The sequence below is a fragment of the Ornithorhynchus anatinus genome, chromosome 9 (assembly GCF_004115215.2).
Source record: "Ornithorhynchus anatinus isolate Pmale09 chromosome 9, mOrnAna1.pri.v4, whole genome shotgun sequence".
NCBI classification, from domain to species: Eukaryota; Metazoa; Chordata; class Mammalia; order Monotremata; family Ornithorhynchidae; genus Ornithorhynchus; species Ornithorhynchus anatinus.
This window is the reverse complement of record NC_041736.1, coordinates 12,659,205-12,681,416: the sequence shown is the minus strand read 5'-3', so window position 1 is coordinate 12,681,416 and position 22,212 is coordinate 12,659,205. Positions and strand designations below refer to the sequence as shown.

General features: G+C 41.4%; 1 protein-coding gene across 2 annotated transcripts in view; it reads left to right on the top strand.

Moving 5' to 3' along the window:
• The first annotated feature begins 8,591 nt into the window (after nucleotides 1-8,591).
• FIGN (fidgetin, microtubule severing factor) overlaps nucleotides 8,592-22,212 on the top strand; it is a 117,114-nt gene continuing 103,493 nt past the window's right edge. Inside the window, exons 1-2 of one of the 2 annotated variants that reach the window (XM_029071951.2) lie at nucleotides 8,592-8,895; nucleotides 9,685-9,854. In XM_029071951.2, the coding sequence (XP_028927784.1) occupies nucleotides 9,830-9,854 (25 nt within the window). In that variant the 5' untranslated portion in view covers nucleotides 8,592-8,895; nucleotides 9,685-9,829. The remainder of the gene's footprint in view (nucleotides 8,896-9,684; nucleotides 9,855-22,212) is intronic. The other variant, XR_003761998.2, reaches the window with a different exon arrangement.

Sequence of the window (22,212 nt, the reverse complement as noted above, 5' to 3'; positions counted from 1 at the left end):
GGCAAGCTCTGAAACTGTTTCATGTGAAAATACTTTTCTTTAAAAAATTTCCATTTTTATTTATTGTTTTTAATATAGTGTTCGTTTCCTATAACCATGTTTACAGATATTTCCCAAAAGCAAGATATGGCCCTTAATTGTCCAACATTTTGACAACCGTACACTTTCGGTGAAATTCTTCCTCCCTTTCCTTTTCAAAAACTTTTAAATATTTCATTCAAGAAGAAAGTAGGGAGAATGTGTGGAAAGAAATACAGAGACTGGTCTATGTGGAATGCTTCGTAATGTGAAAAACGTCCAGGATTTTATTATTGCTCAGACATGCACTTAATAATCTTAAAGACACTCTCTAGCCCAATTCACCAGTTTATCCTCTACTAGAAAGCTCTTCTGCTAGTCCATTCCAATATTTAACAAATGGTAGTTTGCTCATTTTACCTTGTATCTAGCCTAACTCCTGTCCTCTGCAGTTTAAACTCAATTCCTCTTGTCCATTCTCAGTAGAAGACGAGCTAAAGCCTCAGCTCACCCAGTCGAAATTGAATCTTCCCCAGTTCCTGCCCTTCCCTACCTTCCAGCCCCAGCCATCTCTGTATCAAATCCAGTTCCTTCTTTTAGCCTTTCCTCACGGGGTCAAATTATTAATCTGATTATTTCCTATTTCTCTCTTCAAGCCATTCTCCAAGTTCTCCTTGCTTTGCTTTGGCTGACGGACACCAGATTGGACCCAGTGACAGCTTGGGGTAGGATTATCTCATGTTTCTCAGTTCCGTACTTGTGTTTTAAATAATGGTAGGTAGGGCTTGCTTTGTCTTAAGATTTCAAAATCGATTATCGGCACGCATTAAATCTGAATTTGCCTGTAATATAATAGCTGGTGAGCACTACTAGGATTTCCACGGTCGGCCCGACGGAGAAACCCTGGCAAAGGGTTAGGGAGTATTGAAGTTTGAAGCCCTCTCTTCCAACTCTGTCCTCTAAGCGTCACAGTTACTTAAAGCCAACTTGCCCCTTCCGTGCTCTGTGACCATCACTTCTCCTGGCCTCCATTCCCGCTGCCACCCAGGGAAGATGGAGCTTCCACTATGGCAGTGGGTGTTGGAGGGCCACGAAATCACTCAGGGGGCCTCAAGAAGCCCACCCACTGTTGGTTGAGATTGGCTTAAAATGGAAGACTTCAACTCAAAGGAACTGTTTTCACATTTGAAAACGATCAGTCGGGATTCATTTTCATTAGGCAAAAGTGAATTCACCGAAGCGATTTGTCCTATCAGGAAGGGTACCTGGATAGCGGTTTTATTTGACAGGCCGTTAAAAAACGTCTTTAGCCTGATTATAAGGGTACCAGAGCCGATCAGAAATAATGGCTGCGAATGCAGCCCACTTCCTTGCCTAACTTGGACAAAGAAGACTCAGCCTTTGTGTCTGTTAAGCCCTTGAAGGAAGGAGCACCAAAAAGTGGACTTCAGAGGGATGGTGTTGCAGGTGACCAGCATACTAGGTCACGAGATGTGGTTAGCTTGGCAGGGGTCCGAATCGGCGGAGCCTGCATAAATATTCTGCACTTTTTCAGCGGTAGTGGTGATTTTGAAGTATGGCGGGAGGAGAGGCCTCTATCAGAAAGAAACTGAGGAAAGGGAGACCAGGGGTTGTAATGCATGTGATGACTGAGGAGTAAGGGTAGAAGTTCCGCTTTATCTGAGAAAGTACTACAAGACAGGAAAGGAAGGGGATTTGGAAGAAAAAAAAAGCACTTAATGATTTTAGAAGGTGAAATGTATTTTTCTGCTTTTAAATGTAAAAATGTTCATGCCTTGTGGCCTGCAGGACAGAATCGCAGAATCAGTGCTCTTTTTGTACTCTATTAAGGTTGAGATTAAAGTCCCTACTGATAAACTGAACATTCTTTAAAAGTGACCAGAAGCAAACAGTGTCTGTTTGCTACTACTTTATTACGAAGATACCACTGAGAATAGCCAAGAATATACTATTTGATCTCTAACAGGTTGACCAAATGATTGCAATTGGTTCCAGTACATGAGATGCTTTCTGCAAATTATTGTTTCTGGTTGTAAACCTTTATAATATCTTAGAATGAATTATGTATGTATTTCATGTTTTCTTTTCTCTTATCAGCCTTGATGTTCTCATTTCAAGTTTCACCCTAGCCTCCTAATAATGCAATATTGAGGCCATTCAGACACTAATTATGCCTCCATGGCTTTTTTGAAATGACTAAATCAGCATCAGTTCTATAATTATCATTAGCAAGTTTGTATCAGTGGCTCACATCACATAAAAGCCCAACTTTAATGATTTATGAATATATTTATCTATAACGTCGAGTGTGTAATGCATGGTGCATCTAGAGCTGGATAATGCTTTTAGAGGTATACGGGTGTGCACATGTATGCGTATTGAGGTATCTACCGTACAGAGAAAACCCACCAGGGCTGTTGCGTGAAGCCAGTTTGCTGATATTCAAAAATCGTTTTCTTAGCTTTAAGAATTAAGACATATCGAGACCTTAGAGTTCTTTGCATTAAAGGAAGGCTCAGAAGACGCTGAGCCGTTTAAAGAATAAACTACTATTACTAACACTTCAGGCTAGATCTCAGGCCTGACTACTTCCTAATCTTCATGAAGTTTAAATAGGAACCTGGCAAGAATGATTGACAGGAAGAGGTATCCAAATGCAATTCCTCTGTATTTTCATTGTTTCTGTTCCTGAATTATTGATGTTGCCAGTAGTCATTTGCCACGAAAACAAATCAAGATACATATTGTAAGCATCCGCTTGAGTATGCCACTTTAATATGTTTAAAAAAATGTTTATAGCGCGTCGTCTTCGTAATTTTTCAGAAAGACAAACCGAGTGGCAAAAATTATCGGAGCGAATGGTGAGGAGCGTTTGCAATCCTCAGTCTGTGGATTTCATCACAGATCTACTATGGAAGAAATATTATCGAAAGGCAGTGCATGAAAAGAGGCTGTGGAGATTTCTTTGTATCATTTAACAGAGAAAAAAAAAATCACCTTCGAGCTCGAGACGGCAGAACCTTATATAAGAATGTCTGCACCTGGGTCCCTTTAGTAGAAGTGGAACACATCAAAAACCCAGCCATTATGCTTCCCAATGACAATCATTTTTAATTTTCGCCCCCCCCCCCACCCCACCCCCTAGTACTGGATCCTTGTTTTGTACAAAAAACTTGTGCCAGGCTGTAGTATTTTATGACCTACATTATTACCCTCTGGGTAGTGAAATGATGGTGCCAAACTAATTATTGCTTTGTCTAATTTTAAATCCAGGTCTACAGAGATTAACAGCTTGCACATTAATTCAAAGCACCAACAGCCCACCTAACATAATGCAGTTTTAAATGAATTAAAAGCCCCATTTGGAAAACTTTTACATACTTTAAATGGAGGAAATGTGCATCTAGTTTTGACATGTATAAAAGCCTAAATGCACTTTACCTGTTTTGGTTGCTCAAACACACTCCAGGGAGGGACTTTTCGCATCTTCAGTCATTTACTCTCTTGAAAATGAAACACCTGCTAGCCTTAAAGCATAGTCTTGGGTGGGCCTGATTGTTGAGTATGGGGAAAAATCAAATGTGAATGGAAATATTATTTTACAAGGTCAAGAAATAACTCTATTCAGTTTTCTCCTGTGTTTTTAACACTACTTACGTTAAATATATTGGGGGTTTAGGAAACTAATATACAGTATTGATGAATTTCTACATGATTTTTTTGTTTGTTTTTACTCCACAAAGCCACAAGGAAACATAGGACCAACAAAGCCACTGGGCGGGAATAGCAGAAAAATGGATCCATCTTTCCATTTAGTTTTTAGGACCAAGGATAGATAAAACCATAAAAATAAAGGTGAGAGGACATCAACCGTGTTTTTCCACTAAAAAAAAAAAAAAAGAGAGAAACAGTTCAGGATAAATGTACAATTGCTGATTGTGAACCCCGGCAGCTAGTGATATTTGTAATGATTTTGTAGTTATCTCCCTCTTTGACACGGGTAGAGTCCCTGTTGACCTCCTTGATACAATGGTGCAGCAGTTGAACTCAACTTTAATTCTGATTAAGTTGTGCAATTGTATCACTTTAAGGTCAAGGTTTTGGATTTTTTTTTTGTAGTAAGAACTATTAGCAGATGATGTATGATGAAGAAAGAGTCCTGTATATAATGGTCTCAGAGAAACACAGTACAAATGCTGATCTTCAAACAAATTGCAATTTCATGTAAGCTTAATGAGATGGATTATTGTATTACTAATTTGCAATATTCAAATATCTGCTGGGCTGTTTTTTGGTTCGTTTTTGGCTTTTATGGTATTTGTTAAGTGCTTACTATGTGTCAGGAGCTGTTCTATGCCCTGGGGTAGTTACAAGCTAATCACGTTGGATACAGTCAGTGTCCCACCGGGGGCTCACAGTCTTAATCCCCATTTTACAGATGAGGTGACTGAGGCAGAGAGAAGTTCAGTGACTTGCCCAGAGTCACACAGCGGACAAGTGGCCGAGCCGGGATTAGAATCCAGTTCCTCCTGACTCCCAGGCCCGTGCCTATCCACCGGGTCGTGCCGTTTCACGTTGTCGGGTTTTGTGAACAGTAAGTGGAAAATGTCTAGGGCATAACCATATGTAGGAATAGAGATAATCTTTTGATATCATCATAGTTCTGAATCTATCTTAAAGTTTTATTACGATATGTTGGCCTTCAAACTGAGATGACAGAAGGAAGTTGCATGAATTCTGGGCTCCGTAGTTCCAGGGAAATCAAGTTTTAGTCGATTCAACTTGGCAAATAAGGACAGTTTTGTTTTGTTTTTTTTAGTGACCCATTCCCCACCTCCAGTCTATTTTTTGCAAGGCAGGAAACGCCAAAAACAACCCCAAGTAGAAACGAGAAAAAGACCCTTACTGTAATTGACTTGGAAAAATCCTTGTTCTCCCTCAACAGTCAGGCCAGCAGCTATCTGCAAGACTTTTATTCACATTTCAAAATTACTGATTCTGTTAATCCTTTTTCTTCACTCTTATTATGTGGTATGTCCCCTGGAAAGTGGAAGGTGGTTAGAGTTTGGAAGGCGGACAGAAAGAGTATGCCAGGCCAACAAAATTCAATTGTAAATGATGAAGTTTCTGCATCCCCTCAAAAAGAGAGGGGATGCTTTTAAAATATTGTGCACTGGGTGCTAGGAAGCTATTTTATTGAAAGTTTGTGATTAAGTCTCAAAAAGTATATTGTTAAAGATGAATTTCAGGCAGCGGAGAGATGATCCATTTACATAAAAGTTTGAGACAGATGCACTTTTGGCATGACAACTGTACCATTTGATCACTGAAAATAGAGCAAAAAAAAAGGTAGCGAAGGTACCTATTTTACTCTAAAATGCAATTTATCTTAATGAGGAGATATTAGCTTCGTTGCTTAAAGCAATCGTTCTGCCATCTAACAAAGCAATCTTTATCCTTACCCCTTCCAAAAAAGGCTAGACATATTTCCTGAAACAATGACAATTAAGTCCTGCATTTTATCAGATGTGCAAATCCCGTGATGTAGATTCCATTAAGCGAACCTTTCTCTGGGAGTGTGTGCTTTCATACAATTTTGACAACTGCTTGTAAATATATGCCACATTCAGCTAAACTAGTTTTTCCTTTCTTGGGCTCAAAGTTAATTATATTAATTTGGAGGTTAAAGGAGCGATTTTACAAGGTGTATTTTGAAAGTACGATACAAGATGTTTAGCACACGAATACATAAGGAGAGTTAAAAATAAAACTCTAGCAGCAATCTAGTTAATAGCCCCTTTGTTTAATTTACACTCTATAATGTTTCAGAGATGAGAAATCATTTTTTAGGGAGACTAGCTGGATCAAAGCTATCGTAAAACATGCTTTTGACCCCGATCTCTGTTGAGAATAGGAGCTCTTGGCCCTAGTTTTTTTTAATTTTCTTTTTTAATATTTAGTTTACATAGAGTTATAAATAAAATACGACTGGAAAAAGCATATTAAAGAGCTGCCGAAGTAGGATCTTTTCTTTACTAGAAAGAGGGACAGAAGGGGATAGTTCTGATTTCCAAAGGGCATCAGCTTTTCCTGCTTAATATTCCTAAAGACGTCACTAACCCAGGCAGAAACTTATTGAAATGACGAGTTTCTTAGTTTTCATATTGGGCTCCACCCAATCCGGCAGGATTCTCACTCTCCCCCACGAGTACCTCCAGAGCACTTCGTTGTACACACTGGGTTGCTGACAACTTTTTTTTTTTCTAAAAAACATGATTTTCCAATCCAAAGTACATTCAGTGTTCAACATTGCCCTGCTTTGTTTCTAGGGGAGGGGGAAAGAAATCCATCGGAAGGGTAAATCCATTTAAATTGAAACTCTGATCCCTCCTCCTCCCCTCTCCCCCCTCCCATTCGCAAACCAGCGAGCTCCTGAATAGGTTTCTATTTATGTTCTGTTGTCAAATCCAACTTAAACCTTTTCTAGCGTTCACCCCCCCCCCCCCCCCGATTTCGAAAGGCAATCGGGAGGGGAAAGAAAATATAATGTGTGATTTGCAACTTCTGGTAGAGGTCGTTTCGGAGAGATTCCCATTTGAAGGATGGCTTTAGGTGAAGGCGAGCTTCAACACGAGTTGTTGTTTTTCCCCCTTGGGAAGAAACAAGGTGCATTTTTAGCCGCAGCCTTCTCCTTCTGGGGTCGAATCGATCTGCAGTTTTCCCTACTCGATCCCGGGCTCTGCCGGATGGTGTCTTCCAGGCCGGAGCCTAAACCCAACGCCTCTTCTCTCCTAAAAGTGCCATCTGATGCAGGCGAGGGGACCCGATGGCCCAAGCGGCCCTCTGGCCCCCGGTCGCGATTGTCCGGCAAGTTTGCCCGGCCACACGATCGCGACCACATCGCGACCAGATGTTATGGTTCGCTTTTATTATGGCAGTCGGACGGTCGACTAGGTCTACGATGAAATCGGTTTGAAGGCGATCGCGGCCGCCTCTGCAAGTGCCAATGAGATTCCCGTTCGCTGCTTAGGGGTGGGGGAGGCCTCGGGGAGGATGAGTTTTTTGGGGGGGGGGGGTTATTTTTTTTTTAAAAACCCCAATAGCAAAACGCTCGAAGCTCCTGGATGGAAGCCCATTTCCCTCCAGCGAGAGACCCCCCCCCCCCCCCGGGAAACGGGTCGTTTGGTGCTTCTTAAACGTTTACGCTCCGAACAAAAGACACCCCGAGCCGCCCGGGCTGCTCCCCTCCCCCCCGTGCCTCCGTTGCTCCTCACGGGGCGCTTAATACGGGCGGGACGCTGTGCTAAGCGCTCGGCCGGTCCGACCCTGCCCCCCCCCCGGGGGGGAGGGGAGGATCCTCGGGGGGTCCCCGAAGGATCGGTGGCCGAATTTCGGGGGAGGAAGGGGCTGCGTCGGACGCCTTCCCAAGTTGGGTCCCCTCCCGCAGCCCCAAGTTGTTCGGGGGAGGGTGGGGAGGAGGAGGAGGAGGGGATGGGCGGGATGGGGAGGGGGCGGCGGCCTGCAGCCGCAGCTGCATTGCTGGCTGGGGGAGGGCGAGACCCCCCCCCCTCCCCGGCCCGGTGGGCGCGGGGACCACGTGGACCCCCCCCTCCCACCTCCCCCCAAACGTTGAGGCCGCTGGAGAGGCGGAAAAGACAGGAATCCCGGGCCTCTGGCTCGGCCGGGCCGGCGGCCGGTCCTGCGCCGCTCGGACGGCTGACATGAGGCGGCCGGCCCGGCCGGGGCCCGGCCCTAAGCCCATTCGGCTCGGGCGGTGGCGGCCGCTGCTGCTGCTCCTCCTCCTCCTCCTCCTTCTTTTCCTCCTCCTCCTCCGGCTGCTGCCCAAGGCTGTCCACCTCCACCTCCACCCCCAACCCAGGCCCAGCTCCAGTCCCAACCCCAGCTCCACCCCCAGCCCAGCCCCACCTCCAGCTCTACCCCCAACCCAGGCCCACCTCCAGTCCCAACCCCAGCTCCAGCTCCACCCCCAACCCAGGCCCACCTCCAGCCCCAATCCCAGCTCCACCCCAACCCCAGCTCCAGCTGTACCCCCAACCCAGCCCCACCTCCAGCCCCAACCCCAGCTCCAGCTGTTACCCCCACCCCAGCCTCACCTCCAGCCCCAACCCCAGCTCCACCCCCAGCCCAGCCCCAGCCCCAACCCCAGCTCCAGCTGTACCCCCAGCCCAGCCCCACCTCCAGCCCCAACCCCAGCTGTACCCCCAGCCCAGCCTCACCTCCAGCCCCAACCCCAGCTCCAGCTGTTACCCCCAACCCAGCCTCACCTCCAGCCCCAACCCCAGCTCCAGCTCTACCCCCAACCCAGCTCCAGCCTCAACCCCAGCTCCAGCTCCACCCCCAACCCACCTCCACCCCAATCCCAGCTCCAACTCACCTCCACCCCAGCTCCAGCTCCAACCCAGGCCCAAGCCCACCCTCGGCCCAGCTCCATCTCAGCCCCCGCCCCACCTCCCTCCCAGGCCCAGCTCCAGCCTCTGCGTCTCCCTCCCCTCTCCACCCCCCCGTCTCTCCTCCGCCCGCTCTCCCTCTCTCTCTCTCTCTCTCTGTCTCCCTCTCCTTTGAAAACCGATCTTTGGCTCTTAGTGTGAAAGTGATTTGAATTTGGCTCGGCGGCGCCGTGCGCCTGCGCCCAGCCTCTGGCACGCTGGCTCCTTCCAAGCAGCTGTTTTGGGTTTGAAATTCCAACATGGCAGAGGCTGCAGTCAGTCTTCCCTTCAAAAACTTGGAATGATTTCAAATCATAGGCACCTTCACTTAACCCGAGCTCCCATTCATCAGCAAACACATCGGATCGATGCTACTCTAACCTATCGGGTTCCCGGACCGCGCATTCAGGTAAGAGGCTCTTGTGCCGTTTTCCTCCCACCAGCCTAAATTGGGGTCTCTTTTTAAAACCTAAATATATCCAAGACCCGCAAGGGGGGGGGGGGGGGGCGAGAAAAAAGAGAGACCGCCGACTTGGAACGTAAACATTTAATCGAATTTGCAATCGTTTATATTAAACGCCCCGGCCCGCTGCCCGATTGTAATGTGCAAAGTAGCCCCGAAACATTGTGATGCATATTTTTGCTGCTTAATCGTTGCTAACAATAGTAGGAGATTAAGAGTTCGAGATTGCAAGTCTCCCGTTTTCCCCTTAATTGGATTTACTTATGTTTTTACTTAAAAAAAAAAAAATTTAGGAAAGTGGAGACGAGGGTGGGGCTAGACTTTCTTTGGGAACTAACTTCTAAGTAAATAAGAAGTGTAAATAAGAATCTTGGCCCCCCCCCCCCAAAAAAAAAGTTAAGAGGTGAAATTACCATCTGTTATCTGGGGGGACGTGAAAATGTCAGAGGATCGGTTGCAGTAAAATGTAAGCCCATCATCTTGGAGGGGGTGCAGCGTGGTGGGCGTATTGTTGGCTAGGAACGGGAGAGAAAGATGTATAATTTAATGGTATATACAATCCACTGATCCTATTACTGTCCTCCCTGGAGCTCTTGTTAGTTTCAATGGGAGTGAGTGAAATTGACATGGACTTGCATTCCTGGTCATGTGCTTTTTTTTCCTTTCTTTCTTCTCTTGTGATCTGAGATCCCCTTTTTGTTGATGTTGCTTTCCCACTTAATTATATGCATGTAGGTTAAATGAATACCTGACGAAAGGGCCCACGTTTCAAGGCAGTGACATTTGATAGCTGAGAGGAAAAGTGGCTTTAATGAAAAGCAACCTTTGGAATTCCTGCTTGTGAGAAATCCAATTCAGCTTTTTGTGCTGCCAGCAAGAAATGATCAGTAGCAGCAGTGTTTATGGTATGTCAGTTTTGGGATTTACTTCCTTTGCATCTAAATAGGAAAGACAAATGAAATAGCATGAAAAATCACTGAGGGTTTTGCATGTGAATATATGCTGACGATAATGATGTCGATGTAGAGATCTTCGATTGGTACAATGGTGCATTTATTTTCTCGCTGCTAGAATTTGTTTATCCTTCCAGCTTTGATTACGATATCGGTGCCTTCCATTGTATTGATCTTAGTTGCGGTCCCAAAGTTGCATGTTACAAGTAATGCACCGTATCCACCTCGGAACTTAAACGCTATGTAAATGAACAAAACTCAAAAAATGATTGGGGGGGGGGGGAGGCGGGGGCGGGAGGGTTGGAAATTTCACTGATGAATATATATGTATACACACAGTTTAAATATAGTGGGGGTTTTTTTCCCTCCCCCAAGCCATTAATATCAATTGACTTTCTCTGCTATCTCCGGATTTGACTTTATGGAGTAATCGGTGCCTCCGAGTGTGAGTGTGTAGGCTTATTGGTGAGGGTATGTTTTGCATGTAAACAAAAATCCAATCCGATCAATCGTTTACTGTGTTATGATAACTAGAGTGCGTGTGTTGTTGTTGTGTAATTTTTTTTTCCCTCCCCCCTTCTGGCCTGTGCCTGCCTGCCTCTCCCTGCTTTTTTTATTTTATTATTATTTTTTTACTTTTAACGTGTAACAGAATGAAATAATCAGACGCTGAAATTGACTTCATTTTTTAACCGCTCTCTCTCTCTTTCTCTCTCTCTACAAAAAAAAAAAAAAAGGTCAGATAAAATGGAGCGTGGGGGATTTCAGTAGCTGTTGTTGCAGAGCAGTGTTTACACTTCCAGATCTTCAATTAAGACTAAGAGCGAACAGCAGCCCAAAGATATTAAAGTATTTTGCACAACCGAAGGGTATGTCCGCTTTGCACCGTGTTGTTGCAAAAAGCAATCAAACAAAAGAGAAGAAATAGAGAAATGACGATGGGTCGGAGCAGCCAGGGGTCTGTAGTGCGGTCGTTTGCTCTCATAACACAAATCTGAATGAGAGGAAAGGGATTGAAAGGGCAGTCGCCCAACGTGCACTTCTAGTTTGACTCTATAGGTGACTATATAGCTGAACCTTCCCCCAGGACGCCTATATGAGAGCCACGATACGGTTGCATTTTGCAATTTGGGACTTGTTGACTCGGGAGCGATCGATAAGGCCACTGTTTATTTTAGATGCACATAATTTTGCCCTGAGAAATGTTTTAAAAGAGGAAAGGAGGCAGCTTTTTTCTATTTTTTTTTTTCCTGGAGCTGTTGGAGCGAATGAGATTGCCAGATGGGAGATTTCCCTCTGTGATGTTAAAGCTGTAATATATATTCAGAGCAGATTGGGCTGCTGCTTGTGATGAGGAGGATATTACATTTATAAATTTGAAAGCGGAGCTCAGACAATGTGCTGAGAGCTGAAAGGGGATGGTTCTGACTCTACACCGTATTGCTAGTTAAATGGGATTTCTGAATCGTCATGGTAATAATGATGATGATTACAATAATATGTTAAAAAAAAAACACGTTGGGGTTAGATGATCAGATAATCCATGACGTTGAACTGCAGCTGGAAATGGACATTTTCCCCCAATCTCTGCTCATTACTTAACCACAGTGCGGTTTTGTAAATGTCTGCTCTACAAACGTTGACCACTTAAATCGGAGATTAGTGTTCTTTAAAAGTTTTGTTTTCAATATAAACTTAGGTGAAACTAATATCACCTCCTTCCTGGTTTGTTTTTTTTTTTTTTAAAAAAAAAAACCCTTTAGTTTTGGTTAAAAAATCTGTGGCCTAAAACAACAAGAGCCACAAACCTGAAGGGTTGGGAAGTGGGAAAGTACTAACACTAGCAGTTCTGCTGTTGCAAATTAAAAGTGTGTTGTGGTCAGGAAATGAAAGCTACAATGTCTCTTTTGAACAAGTCGTTTATCAAGAGAAACATCTATCAGGGAGCGACTTGTCACATTGATCCTCTAAAACTTAGGTCTGAGTTGGAAACCGCTTTGATGTTTTTGATCCTAAATTTATAAAACTGAAAGAGCAAGGGAGCATTGGACCAATATAGGGAGTTTCGTTTTTTTTAAGTATGTTTCTCAAGAACCTGCAAGGACTATCCATTCTTACTGTCATGCATCAGGAAGGTTTTTAAATTGAGGCTGCCAGAGTTTGGTTTATTTTGGGATGGGGGTGGGTGGGATCTGAAGATTAATTTTGTCATATGCAGCTGCAGATTTACTTTTTAAAAGTCTCCCAGTGCTACGCCTGTGGTTACTTGGTGTGTTTGTCCGTGTGTGTTTTGCCCAGTATGATTTGGAAGAGGACCGACAAGCTTCGGAATCCTGTACTCCAATTCTGTGTTTTGTTTTTATCAGTTCCTTCTGCCTTCTCCCCCAGGTTTCTGTTACTAACTCAGCGATATTCATGACAAGTGGGATTTGTTTTTTAGTAAATCAAACACCTCCTGAATTCATCACATTTCAGAGGGTATTAAGTACACCATCTCTTCAATCTCATCATTTGCTACACATGCACTGCAGTCTTTAGCCTACACTTCGTAGATAGAAAGTGTAGTTAAAGGCAAAAATCTGTTTATTTTTGCATATGCTGATCTAACTATTTAACTCTCTCTGGGGCGAGGGGGGTGGTGGGGAAATAATGACAGTTCAATGGGACAACGTTTCTATTTTAGTTCTGGCTAAGGAATGAGTGAAGTCTTCCTTGCATTAGACCATTTTGACCCACCTCATTGAAATAAGTGAGACTAGATTCACTCCTGATGGTTGTTAATTATTGAATACAAATGTAGATGCATCTAGGCAATGAAGAGCGAGATGGGAGTTATAGTGAGTGTTATATTTGCTAATTAATCATGTCTGAAATGAAAGACTCATCGTGGTTATAAAGCCTCATTGTTTGCCTGAAACAGGTAGGGGTGTCTGTGTGTGTGTGTGTGTGTGTGTGTTGCATGCATCCTTTTTCCTCAAAAAAAGTCTTACAGGGGCTAATGGAGATGATTATAAGAGCATTACTTTGGGTGAAAAATACTCTTTTACTTTCAGGTAGAGAAAAATCTAATCTTGGAAACTTTTTCAATTGAAACGTGTTCCTTTACCATGCAGAATTTTACATGTAGCCTCTCGAATTTTAGTACCACAAAAACTTCTCATGTTTTGTTTTTTTTTTTGAAAGAATCAAAAAAATAAACTTTTTATTTGTGTTGCGTAGCAGTCAGATGACACTTATAAAACATCTTTGACTGGATGCTTATGTTAGAATGACAAAGGTTAATGATGCCTAATGCCATGAATAATCCGTTCTTAGATAATACCTCTGAATCTTGGACCAAAAAGTTGAAGGGGAAAGCAAAATCACAATCCCAGGAATACATATATTGTTAATCTGATGATTTCCAATTGCTATCTTAATTGTGTTTTAGGGAAGTTTTAGCATGTTATCGACATGTGAAGAGACATTAGCAAGGGGATTAGGCTATAATTCTTGGAGCTGGATTTTTAAATGGAGAATTTTTAGAATTCAAAAGCGAGTTAGCCAGGGTAGGGAGATACCTCCCCCCACCCCCCAAGTTTATAATTTCTCCAGTACAAATTTTGAAATTTGGAATTTTCAGATGCAAGGGATTCTGAAATGGAAATTTTTCACGGGCTATGCTAGCGTGATCAGTTGTACTAAATCACTTTTTTAGGAATTAATTTACCAGCATAAAGTCAACCAAATAGCTGTGCATCCAGCATTTTAACAAAGCTTGATTCGATCTGATTTGTCTGGATCTAATGGCCAAAGTATCTGGATATTGTTTTATTCAGTACATCTCGTAAGAGAACAAGCGTCACCTAATATTTTCAAAAAGTGCCACATTTATCGATATGAAGTTGATAAATTTAATTACTAGAATTTTGTATGGATTTATTGATTTTGTGATTGGGATAAATTGTTCTGTAGACATTTATGTGAGGTATTGAGGCATGTTACTGGTCGATAGGACTTGATTAATTAGCACGTGCCTCTGTGTGTGTGTGTGTGTGTGTGTTCCCTGAGTCACTGATGGACCAACCTAAACAAATGGTACAGAGTAAACTCTGAAAAATTATTTGGATCAAACCAGTTCATTTTATGGCATTTTTTCCCATTTCTGTGGGTGTGAAATGAGCAAGAGAAAGAGAGAACCCCCACCCCCACCCCCTGAATCTACCCAAAACTACACAAACTATTTCAACCTGAAAATGAAAAGGCATTTTTTGGGTATCTCTCGATATTCTGGAAGTTGCAAAATTGCCTTCAAACTTTCAACGGACAGGATTCCATCGCATGTCAGATAGGATGAAATGGGCTCTTTTATTATTTGTAGCTGGTGGGTTTAAGCTGTTCATACCTGTTCGGAGTAGTGATAATGATAAGGGTGATAGAGTTCCATATATGGATAGTTTAATTTTTGCTTAGTGAAGCTGTTCCTTTTTCTCAAAGAAATACTCTTGTCATTAGTTTCTTTTAAAATGTCAGAACAGGAAGGTTTAGGTAGGGAACTCTCTGCCTCCACAGCATTGGAAATATCTCTTTTTTTGGGTGTGCTTTAAATGGTGATAACTTTATATGCCGCTTTAAAGGATTTATACTCACCTCAATTCAGGTAGTGTGAACAAAGTCTGGAAAGGAGTATGATCAAAGTATAATGCCTTTTGGGGAATATCACAATTATATAGGGTATAGTAAATATCCTTAGGGTGGTGCTACACTTACACAAATTGATGTTTTACATCGATGGAATTGTATTTGATATTGCACCTGTTGACATTTGCGACCTCAGTTGATAATGGTGGAGAGAAAAGGTGTTTGTTGTTTGAGAGTCACAATTAAAATAATTTAGGATGCTAATATGTTTTTGCCAGTTCAATTTTTATTTACCCATTGTGATTTCATCTGTAAATGATCGCTTTGTCTGGTTATTGATAAGGTGACAGGTGAACATAGAGAGTCACAGTGACAGGAATTAGAATTCAGCTCTCTCTTTCCTTGACACGTTGGGTGACAGTATCATAAGAAGGATTTGATGTGCTTATATTCGAACTACAGTGACTGTTACGTGTGCAGTGTGCTGTCTGCAGTATTCCTTCAAATGATTAGTTAGTAGCTACTAAGAGTCTAGGGGAAAGCAGTAAGGATTTTTCTTGTTTATGCACACACATGAAGTTAACTTGATCAAAAAAATCTCAGTTCAACTTTACCTTTCTCCTGTGATGTAGATGCTTTACCTATGAAAAAAGACTTGGTTCGATACACAAAAAACGAGACAGTATCAAATGCATATCTGACTGAAAGTTATTGTGTACCTCTTAATTCAACTGACTACGTAAGTGAAATAAGTTATTTTGGGGAGATTTGACTACTAATTTCAGCACCTTTTTATTGAAACAAATTGAGTGCAAATAGCTGTGGTGCTTTATATATACATATATATATATATATACACACACACACACATATATATATATATCAATAGTGAAGAAAGCATTCTTAGGGATGTGCCGGTATATTTACACTCTTTCCAAAAATTCTCATTCTTAAGATTATTTTGGTAAAATCTAGTTGTGACATATAGGCTTTGGAAAGACAAATTCTACTTTTGTAAACAAGATTCTGTTTCCCTAGTTAATGCATAGTCTCAAGAGAGGGGCCCTTTGGGGGCAGCTTAGTGAAGATTGCCCATCAAAAGAAAAATAAAGAAATACATCTCCTAAAATATGCATTCGGGCAACTTTAGGAACAGGTATTCTTATTGGCGTTCCTCATATTTTTTTCCAGTACGATTCGAAACCCACGATGCCTGGTTCATATAGAGCTGTGTCGCCTGCAAGCTAGCTGTAGTTCTACAGTTGTTCTTCCACTTTTGATTGATATTTGGGGCATTTATTTAACCAACATTTAATGATCATGTGTTCAGCAGTAATAATGAGAATTATGCAGTGTATCAATGGCAAGTGAATGGACTAAGGAATATCAACAATCTCTAAAATATTCCTTTCCTACAGTGTTCTGAAATGGTAGCAGGAGTATTGTCTTCTCACTTAGGAGAAAACCAAAAGCTGGTTTCTGTTTGTTCCTTAGAAGTAGACAACTAAATGGCTGCGTACAGTGGTGCGGTTAGGATGGTTTTTTGACTCTGCCTTACAATGCAGCAGAGGGAATTGATGATTTCCTTCCTGCTCCTCCACCCCCCTCCAAAAAAACCAAAACCCTCAGTATTTGTGCATAAAACATGTAAAAGTAGTATGTGTGGTCTGGGAGAGAGCGACAAAGATTCTTTTATGTTGTTGAATGACAGTAGAGGTAGGAAGAAGGGGGAAACACAAAAATAATTACCCTGTTATAATAGTATCAGTATTGATATTTTGACTGTTGGGAACTGACAGTGCTACTATATAAATGTGCGGTGACAGCCATGCTTATAGATGAAAAGTAACTGCTCCATGCAGTAACATTAACCTTTCAGTATGTCATATTCAAAGTGTGAACTTAGTTTGTTAGAATCCGTGGCGACAATCGTCTAACCTTCTCCCCCGGCTCATTGTTTTCCCCACCAATCTGATTACTTTCAGCCTCTTGTGTTGACATGTAGAAAGCAACATTTATAGTATATGCTGAGAGAACAAGCCTTATAGCTTCTGAATGATATAAAGTCTCACATTGTGATGTCTGATACAAATTTAAAAATCAAGCAGGCTTTTCATTTCAAGAGTGAGACGTGTAGGAAGGGCCAACAAGGATACATCTGAATACACTTGAAGCTTCACCATTTATTTTCAAAAGGCATTTCTCACATGACTCGCGGATAGCTCTACCATAAAGAGACATATCAAAAGAGTTCAGAAAAGTAACTCTAGTCTTTTATGTCACCCAGGACTCAGGCGCTTAAAAGATTGTTTCTTAGAGTCTATTTTGAATTCCATGTTGGAGCGTGTGCGGTACATACTGCGGACAGGATAAATAAAGGAAAAATTCTCATTGTTGACTCCCATTCACAGATCACTGCGCTTAACCTCTCATTTCATTTTAAAAATCATAAAATTGGAAGACCCTCCCCATGACACCTAGTTCTGTTTTACAAGTAAAACTGGCAATGATAGAAGTTGAGTATTTCCATTTATTCAGTTTAAATACAGACATGAAACAGTCGGTGCCTTTTTCTGTATATATGCGTTGTTTTTTTTTCAGACCTCCTATCTTATCTACCTACCAATAACTAAATTGCATTGTTCTTCTCTTAGTTTTTGCAAGAAGTGATTTTTTTTTAATCAGTACTTTTTTGATACATTTTTTTTTTAAAAAACAACATTGAATCTGAGAGGTTGAGTACTTTACTTGGAAAATGGTTAGATTTGGAGGCATCCATTTCTGGGTGAGTCTTTCTGTACTGTCTCAGGGATCGGTAAACTTAGTGAGTGCTTAAAAAATACCCTTACTATCTCTCGCCAACCTTCATCCTCATATTGAAAAGATAAAAACTGCTGTCGGTGTGATTGTGTAATTTGAGAATGGAGTTACGTTATAAGACCTGTTCTTGGGCATTAAACATACTGGTTTTAATTATACAGTGTAATAATTGCAAAAGCATTGTAACCGTGAAAAAACTCTTAAGGTTGAAGGCTTTTCCACTGTACCCTCAATTCCCTCCTACTGACAGTTTACCTAGACCACTGTTCGAAGGACCATATCCTAAAATACTTTCATTGCTCTGTTTGCACTATTTCTGTCATGTTGGTGATATGTTAACTCTGAGCAACGTGCTACTGTCATTTTAAAACTCTGTGCTGAAAAACCAAGTTAAGATTCTACACCTGTTGTTTTAAGTTTATTTCATTATTTTTCATCGACTTGAATATATCAGTGGTTGGGGCGATTGTGGCAGTGAGAAATCTTAAAAATTATTAAATTATGCTACTTCATAGTGCGTCAGTCAGCTGTATTGAGAGCTTGCTATGTGCAGAGCACTGTACTAAGCACTTGGGAGAGTACAAAAAAACAGAATTAGCAGACACATTCCCTGCCCATAAGGAGATGACACTCTAGAGATGAGTTCACAAGGAATAAATTAGGAGGACGGATGTTTCCAGTTCAGGTTATCTTAACTGAAGATAGTCATATTGTGGATCTTTCTAAAAGTGAAATTTTTGGGAGTCTTGGTGGGATCCGTATGAACTTTTAGGTGCAATAATTAAAGGATGTTCATAATTTGAAATGATGGCATATAATAAAAATGAAAGTAGAAGAACTGTCCCTGAAATATTTAAATTTTAACACCTTGGCTCTTACAGCTGAAACTTGTTTTCTATTACGTTTAAAAGAGTTTGCACATAGATATTGACTTTCTGTTTATGACTTATAAAATCTGGAGTCAATTTTACATCCACCAGTAAGTCATAGGTTGTTAGACCTTTGCTTTCAAATGCTAGCTCTGCAGGTGCAACTTTGGTAAGATTTTTGCTGCAGTGGCAGCTTAACATTTTCAGAAGATTAGAAACCGTATTTTGGGAAGTGCTGCAATTGTCCAAATATGGACTGTTGATCTCAAGTAGAGTTCATGTGAGATGAACTTGATAGTTGAACTGGTTTTCTGTTTTTTAGGTCATTAGATGTACAATGCTGTGTTTTAATCTTGGGGGGGGGCGGGAGGGGTGGTTATAATTCATAAAAGGGTGACTTGGAAAAAGTAGCGTATGCTGTTCATCTTCATTTGAGAATCTTATTTTGCCTAATGTGAGCGGTAAAGACTGATATATTTATTGGGATGCTTCCAAGAATCTTAGAGACAAGTGAAGTTAAATAGGCCTCTTTTCTGTGTGGGAGCAGTGAGACTGTGAAGCAGTTGTAGCTGAGCACATTATTTAATGCCTTTTTATTTCTATGCTATACTTTCCTTTTTGTTTATCATATTTAAAATAGGAGTGAATCTTTCATTATTGTACATAGCCAAGTAATAGGCTGTAGTCATGAAGAAGCACTTAAATATCACAACCAAATAATTAGCTATGATGTTTTAGTGAAAAGATTCTCAGCAACCAACTTACTGACCTCCTTTACTTTTCTGTAGAAGGGAAGAATTTCTTTTTCTTTTTTCTTTTTTTTTTTAGTACAGCATTGGAAGACTTAAAAGGGCAGTGTAGTGTACAAGACTTATCTGTTTCTACTGGGCAAATTGACAATATATGTATAGACATAATACACATAATAATAATAAAAATTTGTGGCATTTGTTAAGCTCTTAACCGTGTGCCAGGCACTGTGCTACGCATGTGAGTGGACACAAGCAAACCAGGTTGGACACAGTCCCTGTCCCCCATGAGGCTCACCGTCTCCCCATTTTTACAGAAGAGGTAACTGAGGCAAGAGGAAGTTAAGTGACTTGCCCAAGGTCACAGCAGACAAGTGGCAGAGCTGGGATTCTGACTCCTCAATCTGATGCTCTTTCCACTATGCATGTCATCACATGGCTGTCAGGGATTGTTTAAGAAAGCAGTTGGTGAAGCAAGTGATCCAGGCAATGGAACTGAAATTTTCTTAACTAGGACCTAAAATCTTAATTGTTGGCATGGACTCTGGATCGGACCATCCACTAATCTCAATGCTTAATTCTATTGTTTTTCCCTTTACAAGTGTATGTGTGTTTGGCAGAGGCAAAATTACATATACATAGTTTGCCTTCACTGGTACTTTCTGTGGGAGGAAAGTGTTTTCTCTAAAATCTTGACCAGCCACTACATTTTATTGAAAATATTTTTTTGAGATTCTTAGCAAAGTCTCTTTAGCTGCCATTTAACTACTCCATGGGAAAATCTAATCTCGAAAGCTGTTTAATATGCTCCGCCCTTTTAATAAGCTCCTCAGTGTAAGTGTTATGAGAATTATAGGTGGCAGTTTCTTCGGAATCAAGTGTAGTGACAGAGATGTTGATTTTTAAGACAGCTGGAGTAAACCGTATACACCCTGAATATAAGTGTAATTGCATTTCCATGAAATCTACCAACCTCAGTAAATAGAGTGGGCCATCCAGGAGTTTCAGTATCTGAACTTACACTACAGTATCTGCACCAACACACATCCCTTCTGCCTATTTATAATTTTCTGTAGAATATAGCCATTTCAGATAACCATGTGCTTGGGGCCAGTGGTAAGGGTATTTGTTTCAGATTTTTTGCTATCTGTAGAGTGCAGGTTGTGTGGGTAAAGGTAGAAAAGTATAGCATTTTTTCAGGTCAGTAATTGCAATAGCCAAAATTAGCCACAAGGTTGATTATTTTTATATCATCTGATCATCTAGAAGATCGTGTTGCATTTGAAGTGTTGGTCGTCCAACTTGAATTCCTTAAGAAGGTGCCGAGTTAAGCAGGAGCAGTGATGGTTGGTGCGTGTTTTGGAATGGGATCTGCAGGGGATGATTTGTTCTTGCAGGAGCAGCTACAAATTAAGAAATGGATAAACTGAATGAAAAGGAAAGAAGGTGAAGCTTTGCAAAGGGAGGATGAAATATTGTGTAGGCCCAGTTGTTCTAAAAAAAAAAAACATCCCAGGGGCCATTAGCAATAGTTGAGATTCAATTAGGGGACAACTGGATTGGAAAACTGGTGTTGACTAGTAGTTAATGACTAGTGCTCATTTCCTAACTCCGGGACAGACCGATATTCTCTGTGGTTAAAATGTCAATTTGTATAAGTAGTGCATGATAGCACTCTTTGGACAAAACTTATCCATTTGGATGGGTGAAAAGATCTCTTACTCTGTTGCAATAATTTCTTTGGATTTTGCAACTGACCTCGTTTTATATGCATTTTATACAAATAAAGAGGCATCTGAAGACATTCGTGCCACGCAGAAAAAGTTATGTGTAGGTTTTAATGCATTTTTGTTTCAGGGCCATTTAAAGATATAATTAGATGATTTGAATTTTAGATGAATGCATTTTGTACCAAGGCCAGGCTGAAAGAGTACATCTTTAGTACACCTGAAATAGAAAGTTGTCTGCTCTTCCGCGTGGATGTAAAACTGCATCTCTTGCTGATCCGGAGTTCAGAGTAAAAGATGTGTTGTCCGTTGTAGGCATATGAAACAGACTGGCTAAAAAGAAGCCACACGGCTAGGTTCAGTTTTCTTCCCTTTTTCGTCCCTCCTCCAACTCTCTCTTCCCCTCTCTCCTTTCTGCCTTGTTGCATATGCGCTCTAGCTCCTAGGGGTCCTTTCCCAGTGATGCCCAGTTGGTGGTGGGCATACTAACGATAGTATGGGGTTTGAGGGTGCAGATCAAGGTGCTGTGTTACTTCTTCACTGACTGTGCCCACTCCTATCCCAACGGTCCCAAAGTCATACAGATCATTTGAAAACTTGCTCTCCATTTGGTCGTCCATTCTGGACTGCATTAGTTCCCCCCGCTGAAATTGAAGGTTACTGTTTGCTTCTCCTTTTAGTAGCCAATAAGAAACCCAGGCTCTAAAACACAGTTATTCATTCAATAGTATTTATTGAGTGCTTACTATGTGCACAGCACTGTACTAAGCGCTTGGAATGTACAATTCCGTAAGATAGAGACAATCCCTGCCCATTGACGGGCTTACAGTTATTTCTCCCATATTGTGGGTTAGCATTAGATGCTTAGGCTAGAGCTCTGGGGAACCGTTCCTGTTGAGTTCATTCATTGTAGAGCTGAATCTGTCTCTCAACTTTCAAATGCGAGAGATAATTTCTTAGCTTTGGCTTGAATCTAAATGGAGCTTTTGATATTGTTGGATGGGGGTCCCTTTATTTTTGAAACTTCTGATTTCTTCCAAGATCTAAGAAGAGTGTCCTTCCCAACCCACTGCAAGAGTTCACAGGAACCCTAGGAATTATATGGCCGCCATGGACCTCTAGAAGACAAATCCCCCTTGTCTCAAAAGAGCAGTGCATTTGGTCTTAGCAGAGTACAAAAACTGGTTTAGCTCAACAGAATCTCTATACTTTGTTAACTCATGGATCAGAAATCTCTATGCGCTGTTGTACTGATTTTAAAATTTCCCTTAATTTCTTATATGTGTGTGCGACATAATTTCAGGGTATATTTCGTTGGCGCTGGTAATACTTGAAAGACCTCTAATTTAATATGCAGAGGCTGAATCTGCTCAGATGGAGCATTTTTTTTTTTTTTTTGCTAGTTTTTGCTCTAGGCAGTCCTGGTTTGGGCCAGAATCTGCATGGGGTAAGTCTGATGTTAAATGTCAACTCAACACTAGTAGGGATTGTGCCGCATGCCTGGGACTAATGCTTTGGGGCTTCT